We start from the raw sequence: 24,121 nt of genomic DNA, 5'->3' as shown, positions 1-24,121 counted from the left end.
GCGTCTGAGCTACAGGTGGACGAATCCGACTATCGATAACTATCGTGTTGGCGGGTTTCTATTGCTAATTTGAATCGAACCGGGTAAACTTTTAGAGGAGTTAGATGGACAATTTTTTATTTAAAGACCCCGCCCCTAATAAGGGTAAAATGAAAAAATATTTGGTTTTTAATTGAAACTTCTGATTAGATTTATTTCATGGATCTTTGTCATGTAAAATTATATGCCTCATTCGTACTTACACGCGTTTACAATTTAATCGGGCTTAAAATACCTAACGGACCGGTTATTTGGACATATTTTTCGAACCAATAGACTTATTGAAACAAACCATACAACTGATAGACTTGGGTCTTTTATGCATTACAAACTTTTTATCTGTATTTGTAATATATTTTTGTAAAGGAAAATACATTATCTTAAATGGTTGATTGTTGGTTACAGAAAATACAAAGACAGCATGTAATATACAATCGAGTTTTAAAACGTTTTGGCTAAACACTTACACAACGCACAATCGACAACACAAACCAGAAATGGTAAAAGATACAAAAATATATGTTTACAATTTTAAAAACATGAGAAGTGGTGCGTACTTTCTAGACAAAGGACATCTAAGTTTATACAATTCCAGGGGGGCGTAGGGCGTACAATGCGTGAAAGGAAAGTTGGGAAGTTGGGGGAAGGCTAATTACATGTTTTCGATTTCATATTCCTTGCTTTTGTCTTGTTTAGTTTTGTGTTTTTTGTTTAGTTTTGTGATAACAGAACTGAGCGACGATCTATACTATTTAAATGTATAACTAAAGCTCGTCGAATTGTGGCGGAGCTCTCTATTAAGTATATATATGCGGGTAGTATGGAGACTACATCTAGGGCTGCCCTCGGGCAGCGGGGTTTAAATTAAACGGCGAAGTGCGCCGGGGATTGGGATTGGAACCGGGTGGAGGTGGAATCGAAAGCCCAGTACGGAGTGGCAGCTAGCTTCGCCGACTTGTGGTAACTTTAAAAAGAACGAAACTAAAAATTACGTTGCTGTTGCGGTATCTGCGGATGCTGGTGTTGACGATGATGACAGAGCCGATGCCGATGCCGTTGGCGTTGGCGTTGACGATGGCGTTGGTGAGGGCCTCGACCTTTTAGCACATGGTGATAGCGGGAGAGGGGTCGCGTCCTGTTCTAGTCAGTTGATCTCCAAATGCTTGGCCTCCTCCCACGGGAATCCGGTGCGTCCGAAATGACCATACGTGCTGGTACGCTGGTAGATGGGCTGGCGCAGGTTCAGGTCCCTGTAAGAATGCAGAAATACAGGAAATTTCCAATCCAAAAATCAGGTTAATAACTCACTTGACAATCTTGCCGGGCCTGAGGTCAAAGTTGCGCTTAATGATGTCCAGCAGTTCCTTTTGCGACTTGTGGGACGTGCCGTAGTCGAAGACGGTGATGGACAGCGGCTCGGCGAGACCGATGGCGTACGAGACCTGGACGAGGCAGCGCTTGCAGAGACCGGCCTTGACCAAGGACTTGGCCACCCATCGAGCGGCGTAGGCCGCCGATCGGTCGACCTTTGTGAAGTCCTTGCCGGAGAAGGCGCCGCCGCCGTGGGCGCCCCAACCACCGTAGGTGTCGACGATGATCTTGCGGCCGGTGAGTCCGGCGTCGCCCATGGGACCGCCGATGACGAACAGGCCGCAGGGATTGATATGCACAATGGTGTTGGCATCAATGTATTTGGCGGGAATGACGACTTTCACAACTTTCTCCATGACCTCCGAGCGCAGGGTCTCCAGGGAAATCTTCTCCGAGTGCTGCATGGACACCACAATGGTGTGGACGCGCTTGGGCACCGCCGATCCCTGGTTGAATAGGTACTCGCAGGTGACCTGTGTCTTGGAGTCGGGACGGGCCCACCAGAACACGTCGGAGCGGCGCAGCTCGGCGATCTTCTCGTTCAGTTTGTGGGCCAGGACGACGGTGAGGGGCATGCACTCCTCGGTCTCGTCGGTGGCATAGCCGAACATGATGCCCTGCAAAGTGGATGTCTCTAGTTAGCAGTGTTTCTGGGAGGGATCACGGGTTACCAAGCAAACAGAAGCGAACCAAACCAAACTAGTCAGTGGTGTTAGCAGAATAAATACACTTATGTTAGATGACTCAAGCACATGGAATGGGTGATGGCACTGGAGGCTACGTAGCTAAGCGTGTTTTCTGTTTGTGTGGAGCGCTAGCGCGGGAGTCGCCCTGGTTCTGCGCATTTGTCATTTGAAGCATGCTGCTGACACAGGACTGGGGCACCGACTGGGTAAATAAGCCAAATCAGATATCAGCCGGCTAGCCGCTTCGCAGCTTCGAATGACAAAGTCGGGCCAGAGGGGCAGTGTGTCTGTGATCTGTGGGCTGTGGACTGAGCTGAGGGCTGTGTGTGCCGCGTAACTACATTAATGTGGTACAATGCCAAAGTATAGATAGAACTACAAATTTAAAACAGAGCGATGCAGCGGAGTCCTCTGGCACACTCCTTCGATTAGTTACGAAAAGGTTAAATCATAAAACACAAAATGGTGCGAGCGCCGGCGGGGAAGCCCCTCCGAAGGAGCCCGGCCACCACGGATACCCGCCACCGACCGGGAGATCCGGGCTCCTCGAAAGAGGCCTGCTGCCCCCAGCCGGGCTGCACTGTTTCTAGAAGTTGTGGTAGTTCACACCTGGTCTCCGGCACCGATCTCTTCCTCGGCGCGGTTCACATGCACTCCGGCCGCGATTTCGGGCGATTGTTGGTCCAATGCCAGGAGCACGTTGCACGTTTTGAAATCGAAACCTTTGCGAGGTTGAGTTGATTCGGTATTCGAGTTCGGAAAGTGAGAGATGGTTTGGTGTGTGTCGTGTTTTGGTGGTTACATATGAAACGAGAGAGAAAGATAAAAGAAAGGAGCACAGCACACGCCGGTGGTGCACGCACACAGGAAATATATGTCTGTAAGTAATGTTTTTACAATATGATTCGATCACCCACTACTAGCTAGATTATAAATAGTGATGCCGTTCTGCCGGAGCCTCGTCTCATGGATCTGCTGCACTTGGGTCGGTTGGGTTAGGAAGAGCCGCATGCAATTCGCTGGATTCCTGGGTTCGTTAGCCATTGGGTCGACTTATGGGGTTTGTTTAGGTTTCACCAAAGGTTTAGTAAGATGCAAAGTGGCCTGGTTAGAGCCCCGTTGGGGGCCATGTGGGATGGTTACACCTGAGGGGCAATGGGCTTGCCCCACGCCAGTTAAGTTCAAATGTTAAATGACTTTTATTTTGTTAAAAATAAAAAAAACATGATTCGATCATCCTTGGAAGAGGATTCGTGGAAGTTCTTGAATAATTCATTGACTTTGTGATTCAGAGAATGGGTTGGATCTTGCCCTCCTCCTCTACCACTGAAAGCATCCTTATTCTTAGGTGGATCTGGCCAAATCTGTTATGGGGATGAGGGTCTCCTGCTCGCAGGGTCGCAGGCTTGATGGGGAAACACTGAACAGAATGAAACGCAACGAACGAAGAACGAACGAACGAACGCACACACACTCTTCCGCATCGGATTAGGACTAGGAGTAGGGATAATCTTGCAGTACCTGGTCACCAGCGCCGACGTCCTCCTCCTCGCGATTGATGTGCACGCCGCTGGCAATGTTGGGGGACTGTTGCTCGATGGCGACGAGCAGGTTAAGGGTCTTCCAATCGAAACCTTTTCAATTACGGTGTTACGGTTTAGTGAAGTATTGGCTTTGGAAGACCTATCTAGTCCTGAAACCCGCCCGGAAGCATCTCTTCTATGCCATGACCTGGCTAGTAAACACTTACCCTTGGAGGAGTCGTCGTAGCCGATGTGCTGGACCGTCTCACGCACCACCTTCTGGTAGTCGACCACGGCTTTGGATGTGATCTCGCCGCAGAGCAGAATCATGCCCGTCTTCGCCACGGTTTCTGCGTAAAAAATATATGGGTTAGTCGCCCAAGGAAAGCAGAACCTTCCGTCCGTCCATCCATCCATCCATCCATCCACCGGGCTTTGTTTATTTTTGCTGACTATCGCTTCAGGCGGGTGCACACGCCAGTGTTTACTTTACGGGCAAGTTTATTTTCTGATGGTCTGTCGCGCTCTGTCCCTTTCGGCGCCTTCAAGCCCGAGGACACACTATCAAAAAACCATTTCGGAACTCCCGCAGGGGTCACTACCCTGTGCCGCTGGCTGGACGGATGGTGGCGTCGGCGGCTGGACACTCACCACATGCCACCTTGGCGTTGGGATCCTGCTTCAGATGGGCATCCAAAATAGCGTCGCTGATCTGGTCGCACATTTTGTCTGAAAAATAGGGAGAGAGAGGCGACTGCTCTTAGTGGGTGTGCCAAATAGTTGCTCGCAGATGTGCTAGCTCCCCAGTCTATGTCCCTGACGACAGCGGCGGCAGGGGCAGCGGCAACGGTGTCTCTTCAGTCGCCGACTAGGCGGCGAAAATTGCCGGGCAGTGCAGTTTATTTTAACTTTTCAGTCTGCGATTGACAGCGAAATTCAATGCCATTTTGTGTCTATAACTCAGAACACGAGCCTGTAAAGAACAAACAAGACGGGAAGCCTGCGCAGGGATCGTCGTCGTCGTCGTCGTCGGCGTCGTCACACTTGACACCAGTCGCGTTGCCCCGAAACCGGAGCCCTCAGATTTTTGGCAGGTTTTTCATTGGAAACAGCGTTATTGAACTCGATTATTGCGTCAGATATGCGGGGCCGCCTGTGGGGCGAGTGTCCGATGTGCGTCTCAGATTTGGCTGTGAAAGCAAGCCATAGCCTATGGAAAGCGAGTCGGGATCGGGATTAGTCGGCCCGTCACTCATTCGTCATGCCAAGACAGGTGAAATTAGGGCCAGCCCTTCCGGAAACAGTGCCCACTCCCAGAAAACCACGACCCTTATCGGAGCGGGATGACTGGAACCTAATTAGCGCTATAAACTTGGACGGTACGGGTAAAAGTAATCAATGCGTAGTATAAAAGGTCGCCTCGCCCTTATCAGGAGTCGCGCATATGTTGGCGTGGCCACGGCCAGTCGCAGCGCACAGCCAGAAGCTGATACATATAAACAAAATACAAACTGCTCCGGCTTGAGCGAAACACGTGGTTGGCAAAATCGCTGGGAAGACGGGCTAGCAACGTGGGTTTGTTTTAGTTTGGCCCTTGTTTTGATCGCCGTCTCCGAAGTGAGACACCAGTGAGGCAGCATGACGAAGAGAGCGGCGGTTCGTCTGAGTGCGATACGAGCCGGGCCACTCTTCCAAAGAAGCAGAAGCAGAAGCACATGGTGCGCATGACGCAAATTCCGCGGGTCTGTGAGAGAGGTAGCGATAAAGAACCAGTCTATAAATTGCGTCGCCGGAGCTGTGCGGGAGGGGGTTTGGCGCACAGGCCACTGACAGCTGTTTTCCTGGCTATTCGGAGGAGTTTCAGGCCGCAGGCCGCCGGCTGGCTCTAACACTCCGCCGCCACTAACCAGCTTCTAGTAAGTCAGCCTTGGCTCTCGGCGGACAGCTCAGTAAACAAGCACGAGTAGCCCCCTCCCTCCGTCAACTGACAAAAGCGCTGCTCCGACGCCATTTTGTTAGATCTCAGCTGTGGCCGGGCCACGGTCCCTGGAGAAACAATTTGGTTAGGTTAGGAACAGGCGACGCAGCCGTACACTGTCCGCGTCCGCGTCCGTATCCGTGTCTGCCACACGGCTGTAGCCCCTGTCGCTTGCACACTCATCGCGCTGTGATGCAATCGCCTGCACCTGACGGCCCGGTCTGAAGGGGGCGGCTTAGGCTTACCTGGATGTCCCTCGCCGACGGACTCGGAGGTGAAGAGGAATGTCTGGCCATCCTCCATGTCGTAGGAGTTGCCGTTGCTGCCGTTGCAGCCGTTGGAGGCTCCGCTGTGGCCGTTTGTCTTCTGCTGCGGCATTCTGGTGCTGATGATGCTTCTCTGGGGTGTCTGGTTGGAGTCTTCTGCAGGGGATTCGGCTTTCGGCAGACGGAATTCACTTGCTTCCAGTCGGGTCAGTGGTTGGTGGAGCTGCGGGGAGAGATAGGAAGAGAGAATGCCTTGTAGCTTGACGAAATTGATTTTCCGAACTCTCACAAACACACTATTTTCGCAAGTGCCGCGTCCGCCGCTGATGTTGCTGCGGGGTTTTCCGGTTTTTCGCACTATGTTCGCAGCGTACGGTTATATTTTTTATATAATCACAGAGCGTATTTCATCCGCTGTGCTCTGCGGCTGGGGCTGGGGGGCTAGGCTAGACCACGGGGCTAGAACAGACCATACACGCACGACACGCACGTTCCCAGCGGCAGTTCTTGGTTTCTTTTCGTCGGAACGACTGGGAGAAAATCGAAACGAGTTGGGGCCGGGGCCAGGGCCAGTTCTAGTTCGGCTGGCGCGGAATTATATTAGCTATTTGTTCGATAATTTATACACACTGATTCTCAACTGATGTGTTGTGTTGTGTTTCAGCGACGGCTTCGGCAACCAAATCAGCGCAACCAGCAGCAGCACACGTCCTATCTTGACGACGGTTTTGTAGGAAAAGAGCGCACACTTGCCGCGACTCTCCGCATTTATACCTCGCGCTGCTCCGGTTGCAAAGAGCACCGCGGCCTGAGCACCGGGGCTAGCACTGGCGGGGGAGCGGGGTCGGGGGCGACTCCCTTCGTCGTATTTTTGGGGATTGCTGGGGCGCTCTTCCCCACAGAACCTACCGTTCCTTGGTCAACTTAGTCAGCATCTCCACGTTTTTCGGGCAATCAGCTGGCCCGGCAGCCTTGCCACCCCGTTTTGGTCGGAAAATTGCGCGGATCTGGGTCCTTTCCACTTACCGGTTTCTGGGATTTGAACGTTGGCACTCCAAAGGACTCCAAAGGAAGGACTAATCAACCTGCTTCTTGCTCGGGCTGGCTTCGACTGCTGTCGATTTCAGCGAATGCTAATTAATATAATTTCGACTGGGCAGCACGGCGCTCGGAAAGATGAGTCGGCGAAATCAGAGCTTATCAGAATCAAAACTATGTGCTACTATTCGAGGCTATATAGCGGCTAACCTTTCGAGATCTGTAATTACTCTCTCTGCCGCCGATTTATATATAGCTCGGCGCAACGTGAAATCGATGACTGGGACTAATTCCTACTGAAATCCTAGCTGGAAGTGATCGACCGCCTGGGACAGATCACCCGACACCCGCGGAATTCGGGGTTTCCATACTCGACAATCTACCTCGAAAAAATGCCCACGTCATCTATGCCCAAGACAAACAAGGTCTGCCAAGATCAAGGCGCTCGGTAATCAGCTCCGGCCGTATCATCTTGGGTGAAATTTCTAATGTCCAACGAGGAGACCGAGAACAATATAGCTCGCTAGCTCGGCGCAGCTCCAGACCAGCCCCATTATCTTCCAAACGATGTGACCCCCCAGGGTCTACAAGGGATCGCGTGGGTCTCAATAACAAAGTGGACAGATGTTCATGTACGTACGTTCTATGTCGGTATGCAAATCGCTTTTCGAAATCTCTATTGTAAGTTTCGAAAAACAAAGGTTGTATTGGAAGTGTTTTTCTGATACCTCAACTAAGATAGACTTTTAAGAAAGTTTCTGAGTCTAAGCTAAAACGGAATTATAAGCCGGAAATGTTTCCTTTTTAAGCATATCGAATGTTGATACTGAAACTAAATGCTTTTTTTTAAATGGCCAAAGTTTTGAACAGGTCTTGGAGTTCACTGGGGGTTTTATATATTTTTTAAGCTTCTAGTGTATAAGAAACGACTATTTTAATAAATCCTGTCTTAGGATGAACTCTTAGTCTAACTTTCATGGAAAAACCCGACTCTGTTCACCTCGGTAGGAAACAAAGTTACTGAATTTTTGCACAAGAGGAGTGCTATCAACAAAGGCCTCTGACCCAGCAAAGCGTGACTTGCCAGAACGCCAAGTGACGCCTAGGAAACTGATGATTAATAATCTTGTTTTTGTGCTAGTTCGCTTCGAATCAATTAAACGCTATTACAGGCACAATTTCCGTTTGAATTTGGGCAAACACGCGCCAACCCATCATTTACATCGTGATAGGGTGGCAACTCCGTACGATAAACGAGAGCCGACTCCCCCAAACAGCTGATAAACTTGAAGGAAAACAAATTTTTAAAACTTATTAAATGCTACGAAAATCATCATGAACCTGTGGCGCCTGGGCCTGTTCTGGAGTGCGGCGTTAGCCTGCATCGTCGTGTTCGCGGCGACGGAGGACCTCCCAAAAGATGACATCTCACCGAAAAACTCGACCTTATTGGAAAGTACCAGCATTTCACAAAATCCACTCCCTGACGTGTCAGCTATTGTAAGTCCAGCGGGAAATGCCTCATCCACCACATCCACCCTTGCTCCGGGCAATGGAACAACCAGCACCACCAAGAAGGGTAACGCCTCCTCGGTGGCCACGGAGCCGCCCCTGATCGACTCGCACGCCGTGGAGCAGGAGCACAACTCGTCGCTCTCCCTGTTCTTCGTCATCTGCGTGATCATGCTGGGCATCCTCCTGATCCACCTCATGCTCCAAACTGGCTTCCAGTACCTGCCGGAGAGCATTGTGGTGGTGTTCCTGGGCGCCTTCATCGGGCTCTCCTTGAACGTGATGTCCGGCCAGAATGGCAGCTGGAAACGGGAGGAGGTGTTCTCGCCCATGGGTTTCTTTTTGGTCCTGCTGCCGCCCATCATATTTGAGTCTGGCTACAATCTGCACAAGGGAAACTTCTTCCAGAACATCGGCTCCATCCTGGTCTTTGCAATATTTGGCACGACAATCTCCGCCTTGGTCATTGGAGCTGGGATCTACCTCCTGGGTCTGGCGGAGGTGGCCTTCCGGTGAGTTATCTATGCTTTAATGCTCGGAAGACTGCTAATCTTTGGTGCTTTTGCAGGCTCAGCTTCTCCGAGTCCTTCGCTTTTGGCTCGCTTATATCCGCCGTGGACCCCGTAGCCACCGTCGCCATATTTCACGCCCTGGACGTGGACCCTATCCTGAACATGTTGGTTTTCGGCGAGAGCATTTTGAACGACGCCATCTCGATTGTGTTGACAGCCTCTATTACCCAGTCGGCAAACGCCAACGCAGAGGCCAGCACGGGCGAGGCCATGGTGGGCGCCCTGAAGACCTTCTGCGCCATGTTCTTTGCATCTGCGGGCATTGGCGTCATCTTCGCTCTGATCTCGGCTCTGCTGCTCAAGCACATCGACCTGAGGAAGCACCCCTCGCTGGAGTTCGCCATGATGCTGATGTTCACCTACGCCCCCTACGTCCTGGCCGAGGGGATACACTTGAGCGGTGACGAGATACCTCTTTGCTTTGCATAACTCCTTTACTCAATGACTCCTCTCTTGCAGGCATCATGGCGATTCTGTTCTGTGGCATTGTCATGTCCCACTACACTCACTTCAACCTGTCTACGGTAAGGTTTTCGAAGTTCGCCTGCGTTTCCAGTCCCACTGAGCTCTTCCTCTGCAGGTCACCCAAATCACCATGCAGCAGACAATGCGTACTCTGGCTTTCATCGCGGAAACCTGCGTCTTCGCCTACCTGGGCCTGGCTATATTTTCGTTCAAACACCAGGTGGAGCTGTCCTTCGTCATCTGGGCCATTGTCCTCTGCCTAATCGGGCGGGCCTGCAACATCTTCCCACTAGCCTTTCTGGTCAACAAGTTCCGCGAGCATAAGATCAACAACAAGATGCAGTTCATAATGTGGTTTTCGGGACTGCGTGGCGCCATCTCCTACGCCCTTTCGCTTCACTTGAACCTCGATAGCCAGGAAAAGCGACACGTTATCATAACGACCACGTGAGTGACCACTTGACCCCGACACAGATCAGTTAGCATTGATTTGAAACTTTCAGACTGATAATCGTGCTTTTCACCACGCTGGTGCTGGGCGGCTCGACAATGCCACTGCTCAAGTACCTCAAGCCCGGGAAGAAGCGTCGGACACGTGGCTTCGCCCGCTCTACGGAGGAGGGCGTTCGCCGCAGTGGCAGTCGGAAGCGCTCTAAATCGATTTCCCTGTCCAAGACCCGCGAGTGGGGACAGGCTATCGACTCGGAGCACCTGTCCGAGCTCACCGAGGAGGAGGACGTGACTTTCACGCAGGCCCGCGACCGCTTCGGCCGCCTGGACCGCAAGTACTTCATTCCGTTCTTCACGCGCCGCTTCAACAGCCAGGAGCTGCACGAGTGCAAGTCGCAGATGGCGGACCTGACGAACAAGTGGTACCAGGCGATCCGCGTGAGCCCCATGGACTCGGACGAGTCCGACGAGGAGATAGGACTGGCGGCCAGTACTAGTCAGAGCCATCTGACGCGATCGTAGGCCCGAGCCGGACCTGCGCGCTGGAAGAACTCCGAGGCTGTGTCGAGACACATGTGTGTGGCCAAAGGGAACGGGTCGTGTATGCGGCCCAAGTTTAGCTTAGTTCAATGTACCGGTGGCGGTTGCTTTTGTTATCCTTGTGTTATATAGTCCTGTTCCTTAGTTTCATTTGTGTACTTTAGTCGGTTATCACCAGCTTGAAGCAGTATTGCCTCACAACACCTGCGTAAAAACTAGCATCTTTGTAGAAAAGTATTTTCGTGGCTGTATTTGTGATTTTGTAAGATTTTGAACCAAAAATATAATATCTAAATGTGATATCGAAAACAGGACGTGTTTAAACAGCATTTGAATGTAAATGAAAGGCGAGTGATGTCCTTTACATAACAAAATTTTTCACATACATTTGGCAAATCATAATCGCTTACAAATTGGTAATATTAGTGCCTAATTAAACTAAAATTGACTACAAAAGGTGACCCTGGCAGGGCTCTCCGTGCCGCAGCAACCTCTCTAGAGTTCCTCGTGCGGGGACGTGGAAGCCGCCTCCTCGTTGCCGACTGCAAACAAAATACAGAAGATCGTTTTAGGAATGCTTGTGCGCAATTTTTCGCTTGTGCTTAATCAAAAATACTGATGCTGCCCAACACGCTGCGTCCCGAACTTTGCGATCTTATAACGACTTCATGATCAGCTCCTCCAACTGTTTCGTGTCGATCTCCGGCTGGCGGCCACCCTCCGGCGCCGTGTTGAGCCAGTACTCGGAGGTGGCGATGTACACGGCCACAGCCGCGCCCACAATGCAGCCCCATGCGATGTGGGCGGAACTGTTGAAGATGACACAGGTGGCCACGCACATGCCGAGGTATGTGAGCAGGCGCGTCATGCTCACGTACGAATCGCGTTGCTCCGAGGACAGGTCTTTACGCGGAGACATGCAAACATGGTTGATTAGACATTTTCAACCTCTTTGACTCTCAGCCGGAACACTCACCGTGGCACTTTCCGTCCTTGAGCTGGTACCCGTCGGCGCATTTCTTGCACATGTCCGGGCCGTCTCCGTCGCAGCCGTTGCAGGATCGGTCGCACTCGAGGCAAGTGAAGGAGCCCTCGTTGTTCACGCAGAACTGCTGCTCGCGGCAGGCGTTCGGGCGTTGCTGTTCCAGGCACTCGTTGACATCTACGCAGCCGGACTCCGTGTCCATGCGCCAGCCCTCCTTGCACTTGCGGCAGCTTTTGGGGCCAGCCCCGGTGCAGCCGCCCTCACCGCATGCCGCGTGGCATTGTGTGCATAGAAGCTTCTTTTCGTCGCGGAAAGACTCAAAGTGCTGCGGGCCGCACTCGTTGCAATTGCTTCCAGTGTATCCGGTGTCGCACAGGCATTTGCCGTTGCCCTTCCGCGTCCCCGCTCCCTTGCATTTGCCTGAAAATGGGAGTGTTACTAAAATGTCAGTACCTTCAAATTAGCACGAACCGTTTCCGTTGCAGTCTGGACAGGGGTCACAATTGGGACCATAGGTGTCCGGAGGACAGCACACTCGCAGCTGCTCCACGCAAAGCCAGGCATGAATGTCCGGCTGCTCCGTCTGCTTGTGGGTGAACCAGTCCTCGATGAGTGCCTCGTGCTCGTTGGCCAGGTTGTGGCAGTGATCCTTGTTGGTGACCGAGGCGTCGGAGCAGAGCTTCTCCTGGATCTCCACAAGTCGCACCTCGCTGTTCTTATAGGAGCGGAGTTTCTCCTCCTCCCAGGCCGTGTCCCCTCCCCCGTGTCCTCGTTTGGTGCGCTCAAGTCCTGCCTTAAAGGACCCCACGAGCTGGCTGCAGGCCCGGCAGGGCGGGGGTGACAGCTTGTCGGCCGACGCCCTGGCCACTGTCAGGACCATCAATACCGCTATCAAGTCTCTGAATCTCATAGTTATAGATATTTCCTGGTTTTCCCGGAGAGTTCTTAAGTTTACGTGTAATTAGAATGTATAAAAGTGTTGGAAAACACCGTTTTATTATTTTAGTTGGACGTAGCGTTGCCAGAATGGCGAATACAATTCTCACCCGGTTCGAGAAACACACAAATCCTGGTTATCGATAAAATTCAAAGTTAAAAGCGGTTAAATTACAAAATTTAAATGGTATTAAAATAAAAACAGAACCTAATGAACGTCGTTTTATATTTGGTGTCTAAATGTATCCAAATTATGGAAACAAATATCTTTTATTTTATTTAGATCTGTTTATGTTTCATTCGTACTGTTGTTAGTATTGGGACCAAAGACTTCGTCAACAATAGAGGCTGAAGGAGCCGGCTCTTCCTCCTCGGTGCCCATCTGATCCATAAACTCGTCTAACCGCTCCAAGGACTCCAAAGCTTCGCGGGAATCCTTGTCCTCCAAATAGGTGTGAGTGTGCATGTGCGTCGGAACATGCTCTTCGGGCTGCTGGCTGGAGGTCGGATCGGATCTGTTATAGCTGCCGTACAGCTCGCGTAATGTCGTCCGGGTAAGGTTAAATTCTCGCATCCCAAAGCTCATTTTCTGGGCATCCTCGGCGGCTTCACGCCGTGCTGCTTTCCGCTCGTCGTGGGCCAACTGCTCATCCGCCGTGCGCTCCTCTCCGCCGTTTGCCGAACTGTGGCGGGAGGACCAGGAGCTAGAGGCCGACTTCCGATTGCGGTTGATGATCTGACGGCACTTGTTTGTGATTCCGCCGACTATCTCGGACACCAGTGCAGTGGCTCCCAGGAAATATCCCAATGCCATCAGCAGGAACATGCCCTCCGTGTCGGCCGTCGTCAATTGGCGCTCCTCCTGGATGATTTCCCGCAGCGATGTCGATGAACTGGCCTGCAACAGGCGACCTGATGCCGAGCGCTGCATAGCCCAGCTTACCTCCTTGTTGATTTTGGTTATAAGGCCACTCTGCTGGGCCAACAGGATCATGGAGTCGATCTTACGCTTGTAGACGGACTCCCTGGGGAAGAGGAATCCGATTTGGAAGAGTGCGAAGCACTCTTCGCTCAGGTGGAGGGCCGATCGTCGCGATATGTTTCTGGAGGATAATCAAGTTCAGGTTCTGATAGAGAAACAAGGATAGTTAGTTACTCATCGGAGAAATTCGACTGCACCAGGTACTCTAGCTGCGCTTTGGATCCTAGGAATGCGTAGTTCCAGAAGAAGCTCTGCGTTACGTTCCCAATGCCCTCTTCGAGAGTTCCAACAAACTCCATCTTCTTGAACAGCCTGGAGGTCGGGACGTGCGTGGAGTTCTGAAACCAGCTCTCCCAGCCGCCATTATCTTTGTAAGAATTTCCCACAAAACCAACCACTTTAGTTAAAATACTATTCTTTTTAGGAAGAAACAAGACCTCACCGAGGGTGCCCACGCGGAAAAACAAGCCGAGAAGGTCCATCACAGAGTCCACGGTGTCTGGAAACGCGGGAAGCGTCACGAAAGCGATAATACTGCCCGTGTAGCAGGACGTGATGATGATCGTAAATAGCCAGTAAGCTCCAATCAGCAGGCGTGTGGAGATCTTCTGGGTGTTGCTCCAGGAGTATTTTCCGGTGAAGGTAAAGGCGTTGGTGAACATGCCAAACACGTACCAGAACATGTTCTCCACCTCGCCCCAGTTGCCCAGGAGATGGCTGAGAGTCAGCCGGTCGGTAAAAACTATCGGAAAGATGCCCCCTAGGTAGACACAGATTAGGGCCACCCACACCGGCCACTGGAACGGACCCATGATGGCCCGATACTTGGGCAGAGCCTTGGAGGCCAGCGTGATGAAGGCGGCGCAGTCCCGAGAGTGCCCCACTGACATGTCTGTGTCGCGCAGTCGCTCCTCCGTGAGGTAAATCCCCGACATCCCGATGTCAATCGTCCTCTGGGCAATTTGCTGCTGGATGTTGTCCACGACGCCACGCGTATACGCCCTCGTTGGCGTCTCGGTGATGTCCACCGAGAAGTTGAGCCGCTTGGAGATCATGTTCAGCAGGCGGAACTCCACGCCATCCCAGCGCAGCTGCCCGATACCCGAGGAGTCCAGCGTGCGAATGCGGAAGATGAAGGGCGGCTGGTTGGCAGCCGAAACCTGGAAGCGATGGCCCGCAAAGCCGTTTTGGAACTTGGCTGGAAACAGATCGATGTGGGGCCGGGAAAGGGCGCCTTTTATCCAGCTGGTGAGCACCACCGGAGTGTTGGATCCCAGGCCGTCGGCGTAGAGCTTGTGGGTGTACAGAACATAAGGACGCTCCTGCGCGGAAATTTAAATGGATTTTGGATAACCATTACCTTTCCATACTTACTCGAAGAGGGTCTGCCATCAGGGACTCTCCAATGACCAGCAAGTTCACGATATTTGACGAGAGCTCTGAGGCCAGAAAGTCTCGCAGTTTCCACTGGGTGGACCTTGAAACGAGCACCACTCGGCTCTCGGTTTGGGGGCCCAAGATCTTCCGAGTCATCAGGGGGTCGGATAAGAACAGAATATAGCTCTTGCAGTTGCTGTCTATGTGGCTCGTGAAGTGCGTGTTCTTGGCCTCGTAGCGGGAGTTTATTTCGCCATGATAGAACGTAATGGGAAGGGTCTAGAAGTCCTAAATTATTTTAAGAACTGGCCGACGCGGACTCTTACCTTGAACAAGTTCTCCAGAATGAGGCCGTCAGACTTTTCTACAAAGCTATCGTAGTATATGATTGGAGGGCACTTTTGGAGGTACTCCTCGGCAATTTTGTTGACTAACCCGACTAGGGAGTTGGTCTGATCGAAGTTGTAGGCGTTGACATGGAATTTGGCAGCCAGTAGATCTGCGCGGGGCTTTGGATTGCCGTGGAAAGTGGGATCCACCCGCCGCTTACGACGCGGAGGGCAGCTGCCATAGAGATCCTCGTTTAGCTGGTAACGCTTGATGAGTCGCCTGCTCACACAGTTCTCGGGGAAATCCTGCCTATCCAGGCACTTGCCAGCCATCCAGTGGCTGGAGAATAGAGCTATAACCATCCACGCTCCCCACATAGCGACTGTTGAGGATATGTTTTCGACCGCCAGCAGCAGGTCCTTTTATACCATCCCAGTGGGGGAAAACCTGCACGCTAGGGTCATCACCTTATCAAATTACAGGCCCCAAAATCGTTGTAATTGCAACACCTGCTGAAATATAGTTCTATATTCTGTTCCGCCTATCAGAAATTGTTGTGATAGGATTGTACCCCCTGAAGAGTCGAGTCGAGCCATTTAAATAGTCAAATTTATTACAAACATACATTCATACACATAGGTTTTGTTTTTTACAATCGTTAGCACAAAATACTTAATTCACTCGGCTGGTCAGAAGGCTCTTACATTGCGCCCTGCTGTTAAAGGCAAAGCTCCTACTTGGTATGTCCTTATAGTAGATGCAGATATGTCTAATTATATTGCATGTGGATCCCCTTAATACTTTCGCATATTGATACCTTATGTGCTAACCTACACTTGTCTCAATGAACTGAACTATCGGCTCTTGTTTCTGAAGAACGGCTAAGTATTGGCAATCGATTCCTCTAATTATACTCGCTTCTGATCCGCGCTCATTGACTTTTTTCGGATGTCCATCGATAAGGACGAAGAACTCGGCAAAGGGTAGCTTTAAATCGTTGAAGGATGGTTGTATCGGAAGGTAGGGAGCTTGGAATGAGCCCAGAAACTAAACTAGTCCATGCACCCAATGCAGAATCAAGGAAACTCCTGGGGCGGCTGTTGTGAAAGAACTATACATGTGGAAACGGGTTAGTTGGTTTTTGTTTTTAAAAGGCCTGTGCACGTCTAATAGTACGTAAATTCTGCTGCAACACTTTATCACAAATTAAACGAAAATATATATGTTAGCCTATCTCTAATGCGCCCGTCGCCTCCAAATCCTGTCGAGCATTCTACTACGATATCGAAGGACTGCATTTATTATTCTTAGTGCTTATTAGTCTAGTGCCTTACGCCTAATTGCTCTACGTGTACAAGGGCTCTGTGGGGATTGCGTGCGCAACAACTACAGGATATCCGTATAAGTGGCAATCTATAGGAATATACAGATATATAGGCATACAGATATATAGGTATATAGGTATCGAGTATGATGTGTACGAAGGAATAAATAATTTTTAGTATCATGCTCCAAAAAAATTAACTATGATCGTTGTTGTCGATGTCCTTTTCAAGAAATTAGCTACTAAATTAGAGTACTAAGAGTAGATGAAAAAATTAATCGAGTGAATTCCGTATTTTGAGCTCTGATGAAAAGGGCCCTATCTTTTCGGCATCTCGGAGATGGCAGCGTGTTCCCGACTGCCCGAGCTCCAGATCCACGGTCAATGCGAGAATGGCGGGGACTGACGCCTAACAGTCTACGGAGCTGGCTCCTCCACCTCGTTGTCGATGCGCGACGACCGGATGCCTGACTTGCCGGTCCAGGGGTAGATGTCGGGGCAGGGCTGACACGTCTTCATGTAGCGGACGCCGGATTTGTGCCACAGGTTGCACACCTTCGGGTTGTTGCAGCGCTTGGGCCGGTCCTGGAATGGGAAGGGATTTGATTAGACAAGGACTGGAGTTTACTTTGTCTTTTCTCACCGAGTAGTCACACTGGAAGGGCTGGAAGGAGTTGATGCGCGAGATGGGCGTAGGATCACGTACCCACTGCAAGGCCTGCCAGTTCGTCACGATCCACACGTCCGGCATGGCGTTGATGGCGTCGAGGAACTTGATGAAGCCCTCCTTGTGGTGCGGCTGCGTGAACCAGGCAGCGTGGTAGAACAGACCGAATGGTGCCCTGTGGTATTGGTAATCGTATTATCACTAACCCTTGTAAAATTATGGATAACAACGAGACCCACCTGTTAGTGGTGTAGTGCCGTTCAAAGTTCTTCATTATCATCTTGGTCACGCCCTCCGCATCGCTGGGGTTCGAGCAGGCGTCGCCCATGGAGCAGCGGCCACCGTTCAGGTCCTGCCACATGACCATTGGCACTTGCCAGACACCAGGGTAAGATCGGGTCGGGCAGGGCGGAATCATGCAGTCGTGGAAGATCTTGTAGTCCAGGGTGTAGGGCCAGGAGGGTGGCCGGTTTTCGTAGACCGGCATGGAGGAGTCGTAGGTGAAGTTTGAGTCGTACAGCATCTTGTACATTTTGTTACCGCCCACCGAGAGGAAGGGCGCTCGCATGCCGCGCACATCCGACAGCTTCACTCCGCCGTAGGCAGCCAGGATCTCCCGCTGTCCGGCGATTTCCCGAGTCCATTTCTTTTGGGAGAACTGCTCGCCGAAGCTGTGACTGTGATTTTGGCGAAGTAAGGATTAGAGTTTGCTTTTTGGAATAATGTCAGGTGGATTGTTATTTTAGGATGGTGTTTTAGTCTTGGGAATGGATGTTTGGTGCTGTGGGAAGATGCTTTCTTTGCTACTGTGTTTCGGGTACTTCAGCTACTGGGTTGTCTTTGTGTCTATCTGGAGTGTTATCTGGAGATCCAGGATCCAGTGGCAGCTACTTACGAAACTGTGTGGGAGGCCATCTCGTGTCCATCGGCGTAGAGGTTCTGCACCTGGCTGTAGTCGGTCCACTCGTGGGACACGTAGAAGGTGGCCGTGATCGGACAGCCGTTGGGGTTGACGCGGCCCTTTTCGAACAGATCCGTGTACAACTGCTTGTTCAGATCGTTCACGGAGTCGTCGAAGGTCAGGAGGACGATTTGGGGGATGCTTTCAACGGGCAGTTCGCCTAGCAATGCGGATGGAGTGAATATGGAAGAGAATATGGAAGCGGAAATGTAGAGGATTCGAAAGAGGAGCTCGTAACCAGAGAGAAGCGAGACAGAACTGAGAGACGATTCTTGGAGGGAATGTGATCCTGGCTGATGCAAAACGGAGTCCAACGCAACTTACGAAACGGTGTGGGAGGCCATTTCGTGGCCGTCCGAGTACATGTCTTGCACCATCCCGTAGTCCGTCCACTCGTGGGACACGTAGAAGGTACCTCTCAAGGGACAGCCGTTGGGGTTGCTGCGGGTCTTGTTGTTGAAGAGCTCGTCGTAGAGATCGATGTTGATGGGGTTGATGGCGTCATCGAACGTCATCAGAACGATTTGCGGCGTCTCTGTGACACTCAAGCCGCCTACGTATGTTGTTGTTTTTGTGTTTACTGTGTAACCTGCCTAGAACTGAGCCTGCCTATCCGGATAGCCGGATGAGTACTCACCTGGAATGTCCTTGCCACCGCAGTAGCAGTCGGGCAGCAGGCACACGTCCTTGCGGCACTTGGCCGCCGTCTTGTCGGGCGTGGGCTGCGGGTAGATGGGGTCCGGTCGGGTGGGCGGGTAGCGGTAGATGTCCACGAACTCCTGGGCCTTCGAGACGATGGTTCCAGAGGGCTTCAGCGTGGGGCGGGTGCGTCTATATCGGAGCCATAAGTGAGGACACTCATACTAAGCCACTGATCGGAATACTTACGGCGGATGAGTGCCACGGTTCGGGGTCGAGACGACATCCCGGTCCTGGTTGGTGTAAATGGCACTGCCGCGGTTTCTATTGTTGTTTCTGGATACATTGTGGGGGATAAGGGGTTTAGTTTTCTAGATTTTATGCGATTATGCTGCGGGGTGTCAGTAAAGCGACACACTATACAGGTGGCACGGAGGACTAATTTGTGCTACGAACAAAGATACAGATGCAGAATGAGGCCTTCACCCACAACACCACGATTAGAGTTCGAGGAACAGATGAGTTTCTTATCGCTATCCTTAACCAAGTTAACCGCCACCAGCATACGCAGAACAAACGAAATTTAATCGGCCAATTTTCTTAAATATTTTCAACAGTGAGAACCAAAAAGTTTTGTAGCATACTTATGTGTCACGTGTGGGAGTGTTTCGTTTATTTTGGCTGAGAAGAGACAAGAGTGTAGAGATTTGAGTAGAGAGCGCAGGGACACTGGGAAGAGGAAGGAAATAATTTATATTCGTGACGAAATTGACGCCTTCAGGTCTTAGATACAGTGTTGCTCCGAGTTTTGCGAGGAATTCGTTCAAGTGACACTCTAGGAACTACTAAACTTACTCTCTGTAAAATGTGCGAATAATAATACTACGATTGCAGGTCGAAGGTCCGTCCGTCAGTCGGTAGTCTTAAGACTAATATACATTTTCGAATCAAGGGACTCTATTTGATAAAGAATTTGTACTTAGACCTCTTAGTTCTCACACTTCTATCCAATTACGGCAAATGAAAACTAATTAAATTAAGAGTAATAGAAATAAGAAACGAAAAAGATCAGTGGGAAAAAGATCATCACTACTTGTGAACTTGAGCTGGCCACCACCGGTTCGATTACGTGATCAGATATCGGAATTTCAATGCGTACACCTTCTAACATCTAGGACTATCTACTGATTATTGCAACATTTTACACAGCAGCTTGAGTTTAGTAGCGACTAGCATGTCTCACGCCTTGGCGACGAGGACAGGACTCTGGCCTGCCTCTACTGTGGAGGCCGCTAGAGCCCACATCACCAGTATGGGTGTCGTAAGTACGGGTATTAGAGGTGGGTGGAATGAGGGTGGATGAGACTAGAGAGTAGGAACTAGAGAAGCTGGAGAACAGTACTTTCGGTACGGTACGGTGTTGAGTGGGAGGCTATATGGTTGTTGGGTGTGTTCGAACGAATTACGGTGATTCTAATAGAAGGATAATACAGACGGAGAGAGGGCGATCAACTGATCTGGGCGTGGGTGGGTGTTGGGCTGTACCTTGACGGGATCTCGTTGCATTTGGCGTTCAGTGTGCTATCTGAGCACTTCACTGAGGCGGAGGACGTGGCTGCGGCTGCGGCAGGATTGCTGATGCTGCTCGACGAGTGCTTGCTAATGCTGGGGTCGAAGCCGAATTGGAACTTGGGCACCTTCCCTTTACCCGCCGCCAGCCCCTGCTGCGGCTGGAAGCCCGCCGGGGAGGGGGGGCTAGCGCCCACGCCGGATTGGACGGCGGCGATCGACGACTTAATGACATTGTTAACCCTCGAAGCGCGGGCAGTGGGCAGTGCAAACGTGACGGGGGGTGTGGCAGTGGCGGTGGCTGAGGCGGGGGTGGGCGGATTCAAGGGAGTTGGATGAGCTGGAGAGGCTATCGGGGGGGTTCTGGGCGTACTTAGTTCGGGGGTGCCTGTCGTGGTTCGTACAGTGCTGGTGGAGGTGGGAACGGTGGAGGGCAGGGAGGAGTAGGTTTTTGGGGAGCTGGTAACGGCGGTGGATCGCGGGGCGGCGATGGGCAGGGTTGTGGAGCGCAGCGTGGTCTGCTCCTTGGGCTGGTACAGGTGCTTGATCTCATCCACGGCCGCGTTTATCTCCGGCACCGCATACTCGTCCACGAAGTGGGACGTGCCGCTCTCATCGCTGGTGCTGGAGCTGTCGCTGCCGGCCAGGAACTGCTTCAGTTGCTCCAGGACATTGGCCGACCGGAACTTCTGCGCCCTGGATATGTATCCTGCGTTCTGCAGACTCTCCGCCAAAGTTCGCTCCGCGGTCTGCTGGCGGTACTTGTTCGAGTAGAGAAACTTGACCGTGGGCCGCTCCGTGATGGCCACCACGTGCTCCGTGGAGCTGACTGTTTCTTCGAGGCTGTTCTGCTGCCTGGCCTCCAGCGGATGGCTGATCAGGGCCTCGGCCCGGGGTTCGTCCGGCAGACTGGCCTCGTTCTCGATGGGTTTACGCTTCAGCGACTTGGCCGACAATTGATCGTAGCCGGAATCCTTGGCCTGGAGGGCGGCCTTGTAGACCTCGTACTTCTCCTGCGGCTTAGCTGTCGGCTCTCTGAACACTCGGATGCGCTGTGGCTTCCGCTTTAGATAAGGACTGGGCTCATAGCCACTGGGCAGCCTCAGCTTAGGGGCGTAGGTCGTGGGCTCATCCGCCGCATCGCCGAGACTGTTCGATGTGGGTACCGTGTAGCGGGAGCGACCGCGGGGCCGTCCAGGCGACAGGGAGACGCGAAGGGGCGAAGAGGCGACAACCGAGGAAACTGTGGTTGGGGTCGTGGTAGTTGGCACCGTTGGAGGAGGAGGCTCCGTGGTGGTTGTACTCGTGGTGGTGCTAGTGGTTGTTCGGAGCATGGTGGGTGCTGGTCTTTGCGGGCTGAATGTGCTGAGAATGGCGTCGCTGACACTGAAGTTCCGAGCGTTGCCTGCAGCCATGGTGGCCAGCACATCCTGGCTGGAGTTCCTCGAAGTCGGGGTGAGGAAGAGACTCTTTGGAGGCTTCGGCGTCGTCTGTAGGAAGGGTGGCGAGGCGGGGGCGTTCGTGTATCTGGGTCTCGAGGTGGTCCGCAGGTTGTGCTGATGCTGGCGCTCCTCCTGGAGCAGGTTCTCCAGGCTCTTGTACGGTGAAACAAAGCGCGTTGCCGGGTTGGGCGTCACTCGGTTGAGGCTCTCCTTGAGGAAGCTGGCGCGGGCTGTAAAGCTGGGAATCATGCCAACGATCTTCTCGGTGCTCGGAGTAATCTGAGCCTTGGGCACGGTTGTGGACCTCAAGGTGCTGCTGGACTCCACGCTGTCTGGAGTGTTCGAGACGAATGGAGCTGGAGGCGGCGTCCTTGTATCTGCTGTGGTGATTGCACCCGAGGTGGTGGGCCTGTAGAAGCCCTGCTGAATTGTGGGTCTTCCATTGCGCCAGATGCGGAGGGGCGGGGCATATGTGGTGGGAACTATTTCCACGTAATCATCGGAGGAATCGGCTTGCGGTGTGGCGGCGGGTGTGGTCGTAGTAGTGGTTGTTGTGGTCGTGGTTGTAGTCGTAGTAGTGGTTGTGGTTTTATTTTCAGGTTGTTCCACAAACAAACTGAATCCGTGCGATCCACTTTGCAGGCTGTACTGGATGGGATGCTTATTCGGTCGAGAAGTGCTCGAGCTCTCCATGAGTTCCTCCTGGGACGGCGCTTTTCTTTCGATTCCGGGAATTCTGAAGCTCTGAGGCTCTACGTCGGACAAAATATAGGTTTGAATGCGCTTCCGCTGTTGCGGGAGCTCCGTTGATGGCGCAGGGTGGGCTCCTTCAAGGGGTCTGTAGAGCGCTTCCCGAGGAGCTGTCTTTACGGGCTTCTCCGACACTGAATGCAACAGATTGCCCCGCGGACTGGTACCGTAAGCGGCGGCATTGATAAAGTCTAGGAACCTTGGCGCAGTGCTCGTTTCGAAGGAGCGGCTGCTGGGTGCCTCGACAGTGTGCACCTGGATGTTCTGGCTCTCGTCGAAGACTGTCTCGACCTGATCCACTTGGCTGCTGCCGGCGCTTTCGGTGCCCAGGGGCCATTGGGTGGTCGAGGAAGGTGGAGGATGGGGGGCTGGGAGACGGGATCGGGTCAGGTTCTGAGGAGACGACTGGCTGGGGGAAACTAGGCTGACCAGCGACTGGGCCAGGCTCTGGAGCTTTGATTTGAGAAAGGGGTTGGAGCTGTAAGTGGAGGGATTCAGTTTGGGGAGTGTTGTCGTGGTGGGCGGTTTTCTGGGAGCCTGCGGGGTCGTTGTGGTGGCGGGTGTGGATGTGGTGGACTTGGTCTTTGACTTTTGGGGTTCGTGTGGCTTGTGGGGTTTATTTGCATGCGCTTTCGAGCTGTTGAAGAGACGTGTATTTAGATCAGTAATCACATATGGTTAGTAGCTTATCCTAGCTGTGTTCGGTGGGCCTGTTCCTGACTAGCCTTTTGGTTCTCAGATTTCGGAATTTGAATGGGTTTGGGAGCGGGTTATCGTTCGAGATGGCGGTACATGCTCATGCGTAGAGTACATACATATATTGCGCGACACCTCTCGGTTATCTTATGAGTAGACATGCAATGGATGCGAGTTCTTAATCACGATACAGGGACTCGAGAGACGGAGAGAGGGTCTAACAGTCAGCAGAGTTTAAGATCGATGGCAGGATGCATTGCTTACAAGAATGGTCTAGATCCTAGCCCGAAGCGATTTCGGCAAAGCTGTTTGAGAGAACTAGCTAACTAAGCGGGTGTAACTGTGGTTGGAAAGTCCTGGCTTATAATAGATAGATGGATGAAGTCCACAACTCGTCGGATGGCCATACTACTTATGGCTCCGACCTTAGTACGTACTGTATTTTGTGGCAGTGTGTTCTATGCGATCTTACAGACTAAGGCGCCTAGAGTCAGCTATCTGCATGTATTTCTCTTTTTGGCAACGGGTCTGCCAAAATACCTATACCTTTTTGTGGTTGTCGTTGATGGTGGTGGTGTGGTTGTACTTGTAGTTGTTGTGGTGGTGGTGGTTGTGGGCTTTGTGACCTTAACGGCTTGTGTCGTGGGGAAGGAGGAACTCTTCGTGGGGCTCCTGACGATGGCAGGAGTGGACTTGGAGCTCTTGGACCTAGTCGGGGCGGCAGTGGCACTCTTTCCGGTTGGGCCAACCACATTGGCGGTGAGGTCGTAGTCGTCCGCCTCGGAGCGGGGCTTCGTTCGGGTCAGAGTGGCCTCGCTCTGGTCATAGTCCTCCGGCGAGCCATAGGCGTACTCCGCCGAGCTGGAGTAGCTGTAGTCGGGCTGACTGAAGCCAGGGCCTTCTGGGGTGGTCAGCGTGTCGTAGTAGTTGCGGATATCCGGGCGGGCAGCTGGAGTGGTCGAGGAGGGGGCGCTCGAGGGCGTGGCCAGCCGTTGGATAGCCACTTGCTCCGGCCTGGTAGAT

At 52.1% G+C, this 24,121-nt stretch overlaps 5 protein-coding genes across 20 annotated transcripts in view; 1 reads left to right on the top strand and 4 right to left on the bottom strand.

Moving 5' to 3' along the window:
• Positions 1-354: 354 nt before the first annotated feature.
• LOC6497680 (S-adenosylmethionine synthase) lies at positions 355-7,030 on the bottom strand. Of its 7 annotated transcripts, none has more exons than XM_014906299.3 (7): positions 6,890-7,030; positions 5,843-6,086; positions 4,271-4,348; positions 3,847-3,969; positions 3,618-3,730; positions 1,348-2,027; positions 355-1,289 (listed from the first exon to the last, which is right to left on the bottom strand). In XM_014906299.3, exons 2-7 carry the CDS (start codon positions 5,973-5,975, stop codon positions 1,184-1,186), a joined length of 1,233 nt encoding a protein of 410 aa, XP_014761785.1. In that variant the 5' UTR covers positions 5,976-6,086; positions 6,890-7,030; the 3' UTR covers positions 355-1,183. The 7 variants fall into 7 exon arrangements, with proteins under 7 accessions (XP_014761785.1, XP_044572500.1, XP_032307690.1 ...); XM_044716565.1 differs by lacking the exons at positions 3,618-3,730; positions 6,890-7,030 and adding exons at positions 2,706-2,818; positions 6,773-6,831; XM_032451799.2 differs by lacking the exon at positions 6,890-7,030 and adding an exon at positions 6,161-6,639.
• A 1,013-nt stretch (positions 7,031-8,043) lies between these two features.
• Positions 8,044-10,749, top strand: LOC6497862 (sodium/hydrogen exchanger 8). The gene is made up of 5 exons (XM_001961552.4): positions 8,044-8,925; positions 8,982-9,385; positions 9,445-9,509; positions 9,566-9,897; positions 9,954-10,749. Exons 1-5 carry the CDS (start codon positions 8,237-8,239, stop codon positions 10,420-10,422), a joined length of 1,959 nt encoding a protein of 652 aa, XP_001961588.1. The 5' UTR covers positions 8,044-8,236; the 3' UTR covers positions 10,423-10,749.
• A 48-nt stretch (positions 10,750-10,797) lies between these two features.
• LOC6497679 (cysteine-rich with EGF-like domain protein 2) lies at positions 10,798-12,432 on the bottom strand. 2 transcript variants are annotated; one of them, XM_001961553.4, is made up of 3 exons: positions 11,897-12,432; positions 11,417-11,845; positions 10,798-11,343 (listed from the first exon to the last, which is right to left on the bottom strand). In XM_001961553.4, the coding sequence occupies exons 1-3, from the start codon at positions 12,333-12,335 to the stop codon at positions 11,096-11,098; spliced, it is 1,116 nt and encodes a 371-aa protein (XP_001961589.1). In that variant the 5' UTR covers positions 12,336-12,432; the 3' UTR covers positions 10,798-11,095. The 2 variants fall into 2 exon arrangements, with proteins under 2 accessions (XP_001961589.1, XP_014761781.1); XM_014906295.3 differs by having other exon boundaries at positions 10,798-10,982.
• A 203-nt stretch (positions 12,433-12,635) lies between these two features.
• Positions 12,636-15,437, bottom strand: LOC6497678 (ionotropic receptor 21a). Its single transcript, XM_001961554.2, has 5 exons — positions 15,047-15,437; positions 14,718-14,999; positions 13,786-14,665; positions 13,518-13,710; positions 12,636-13,464 (listed from the first exon to the last, which is right to left on the bottom strand). The coding sequence occupies exons 1-5, from the start codon at positions 15,425-15,427 to the stop codon at positions 12,651-12,653; spliced, it is 2,550 nt and encodes an 849-aa protein (XP_001961590.1). The 5' UTR covers positions 15,428-15,437; the 3' UTR covers positions 12,636-12,650.
• A 205-nt stretch (positions 15,438-15,642) lies between these two features.
• Positions 15,643-24,121, bottom strand: part of LOC6497677 (flocculation protein FLO11) — a 35,887-nt gene continuing 27,408 nt past the window's right edge. For 3 of the 9 annotated variants that reach the window (XM_032451497.2, XM_032451499.2, XM_044716562.1), the window contains exons 7-14: positions 23,645-24,112; positions 20,187-23,039; positions 18,891-18,977; positions 18,640-18,833; positions 18,327-18,555; positions 17,281-17,718; positions 17,018-17,216; positions 15,643-16,959 (exon numbers count right to left, since the gene is read on the bottom strand). In XM_032451497.2, the coding sequence (XP_032307388.1) occupies positions 16,792-16,959; positions 17,018-17,216; positions 17,281-17,718; positions 18,327-18,555; positions 18,640-18,833; positions 18,891-18,977; positions 20,187-23,039; positions 23,645-24,112 (4,636 nt within the window). In that variant the 3' untranslated portion in view covers positions 15,643-16,791. Of the gene's footprint in view, positions 16,960-17,017; positions 17,217-17,280; positions 17,719-17,936; positions 18,163-18,326; positions 18,556-18,639; positions 18,834-18,890; positions 18,978-20,186; positions 23,040-23,644; positions 24,113-24,121 lie in introns of all 9 variants that reach the window. The other 6 variants (XM_014906290.3, XM_032451502.2, XM_032451498.2 and 3 more) reach the window with 5 other exon arrangements.

Source organism: Drosophila ananassae, chromosome 3R (genome assembly GCF_017639315.1).
Source record: "Drosophila ananassae strain 14024-0371.13 chromosome 3R, ASM1763931v2, whole genome shotgun sequence".
NCBI lineage: Eukaryota > Metazoa > Arthropoda > Insecta > Diptera > Drosophilidae > Drosophila > Drosophila ananassae.
The sequence above is the reverse complement of the archived record's forward strand: the minus strand, read 5'-3'. Positions and strand labels throughout refer to the sequence as shown.

What these genes read in the sequence shown, in the direction of transcription:
- LOC6497678 (XM_001961554.2), bottom strand. Translation starts at nt 15,427, where the DNA reads ATGTGGGGAGCGTGGATGGTTATAGCTCTATTCTCCAGCCACTGGATG. An exon ending in TTCTGGAGAACTTGTTCAAG is followed by an intron (nt 15,000 to 15,046) that starts GTAAGAGTCCGC and finishes TAGGACTTCTAG; the next exon opens with ACCCTTCCCATTACGTTCTA. An exon ending in TTTCCGCGTGGGCACCCTCG is followed by an intron (nt 13,711 to 13,785) that starts GTGAGGTCTTGT and finishes ATTCTTACAAAG; the next exon opens with ATAATGGCGGCTGGGAGAGC.
- LOC6497679 (XM_001961553.4), bottom strand. Translation starts at nt 12,335, where the DNA reads ATGAGATTCAGAGACTTGATAGCGGTATTGATGGTCCTGACAGTGGCC. An exon ending in TCCAGACTGCAACGGAAACG is followed by an intron (nt 11,846 to 11,896) that starts GTTCGTGCTAAT and finishes TCCCATTTTCAG; the next exon opens with GCAAATGCAAGGGAGCGGGG. An exon ending in CAAGGACGGAAAGTGCCACG is followed by an intron (nt 11,344 to 11,416) that starts GTGAGTGTTCCG and finishes CTCCGCGTAAAG; the next exon opens with ACCTGTCCTCGGAGCAACGC.
- LOC6497862 (XM_001961552.4), top strand. Translation starts at nt 8,237, where the DNA reads ATGAACCTGTGGCGCCTGGGCCTGTTCTGGAGTGCGGCGTTAGCCTGC. An exon ending in CTGGCGGAGGTGGCCTTCCG is followed by an intron (nt 8,926 to 8,981) that starts GTGAGTTATCTA and finishes GTGCTTTTGCAG; the next exon opens with GCTCAGCTTCTCCGAGTCCT. An exon ending in CTCACTTCAACCTGTCTACG is followed by an intron (nt 9,510 to 9,565) that starts GTAAGGTTTTCG and finishes CTTCCTCTGCAG; the next exon opens with GTCACCCAAATCACCATGCA.
- LOC6497680 (XM_014906299.3), bottom strand. Translation starts at nt 5,975, where the DNA reads ATGCCGCAGCAGAAGACAAACGGCCACAGCGGAGCCTCCAACGGCTGC. An exon ending in CTACGACGACTCCTCCAAGG is followed by an intron (nt 3,731 to 3,846) that starts GTAAGTGTTTAC and finishes GTAATTGAAAAG; the next exon opens with GTTTCGATTGGAAGACCCTT. An exon ending in ACGTCGGCGCTGGTGACCAG is followed by an intron (nt 2,028 to 3,617) that starts GTACTGCAAGAT and finishes TCCACTTTGCAG; the next exon opens with GGCATCATGTTCGGCTATGC.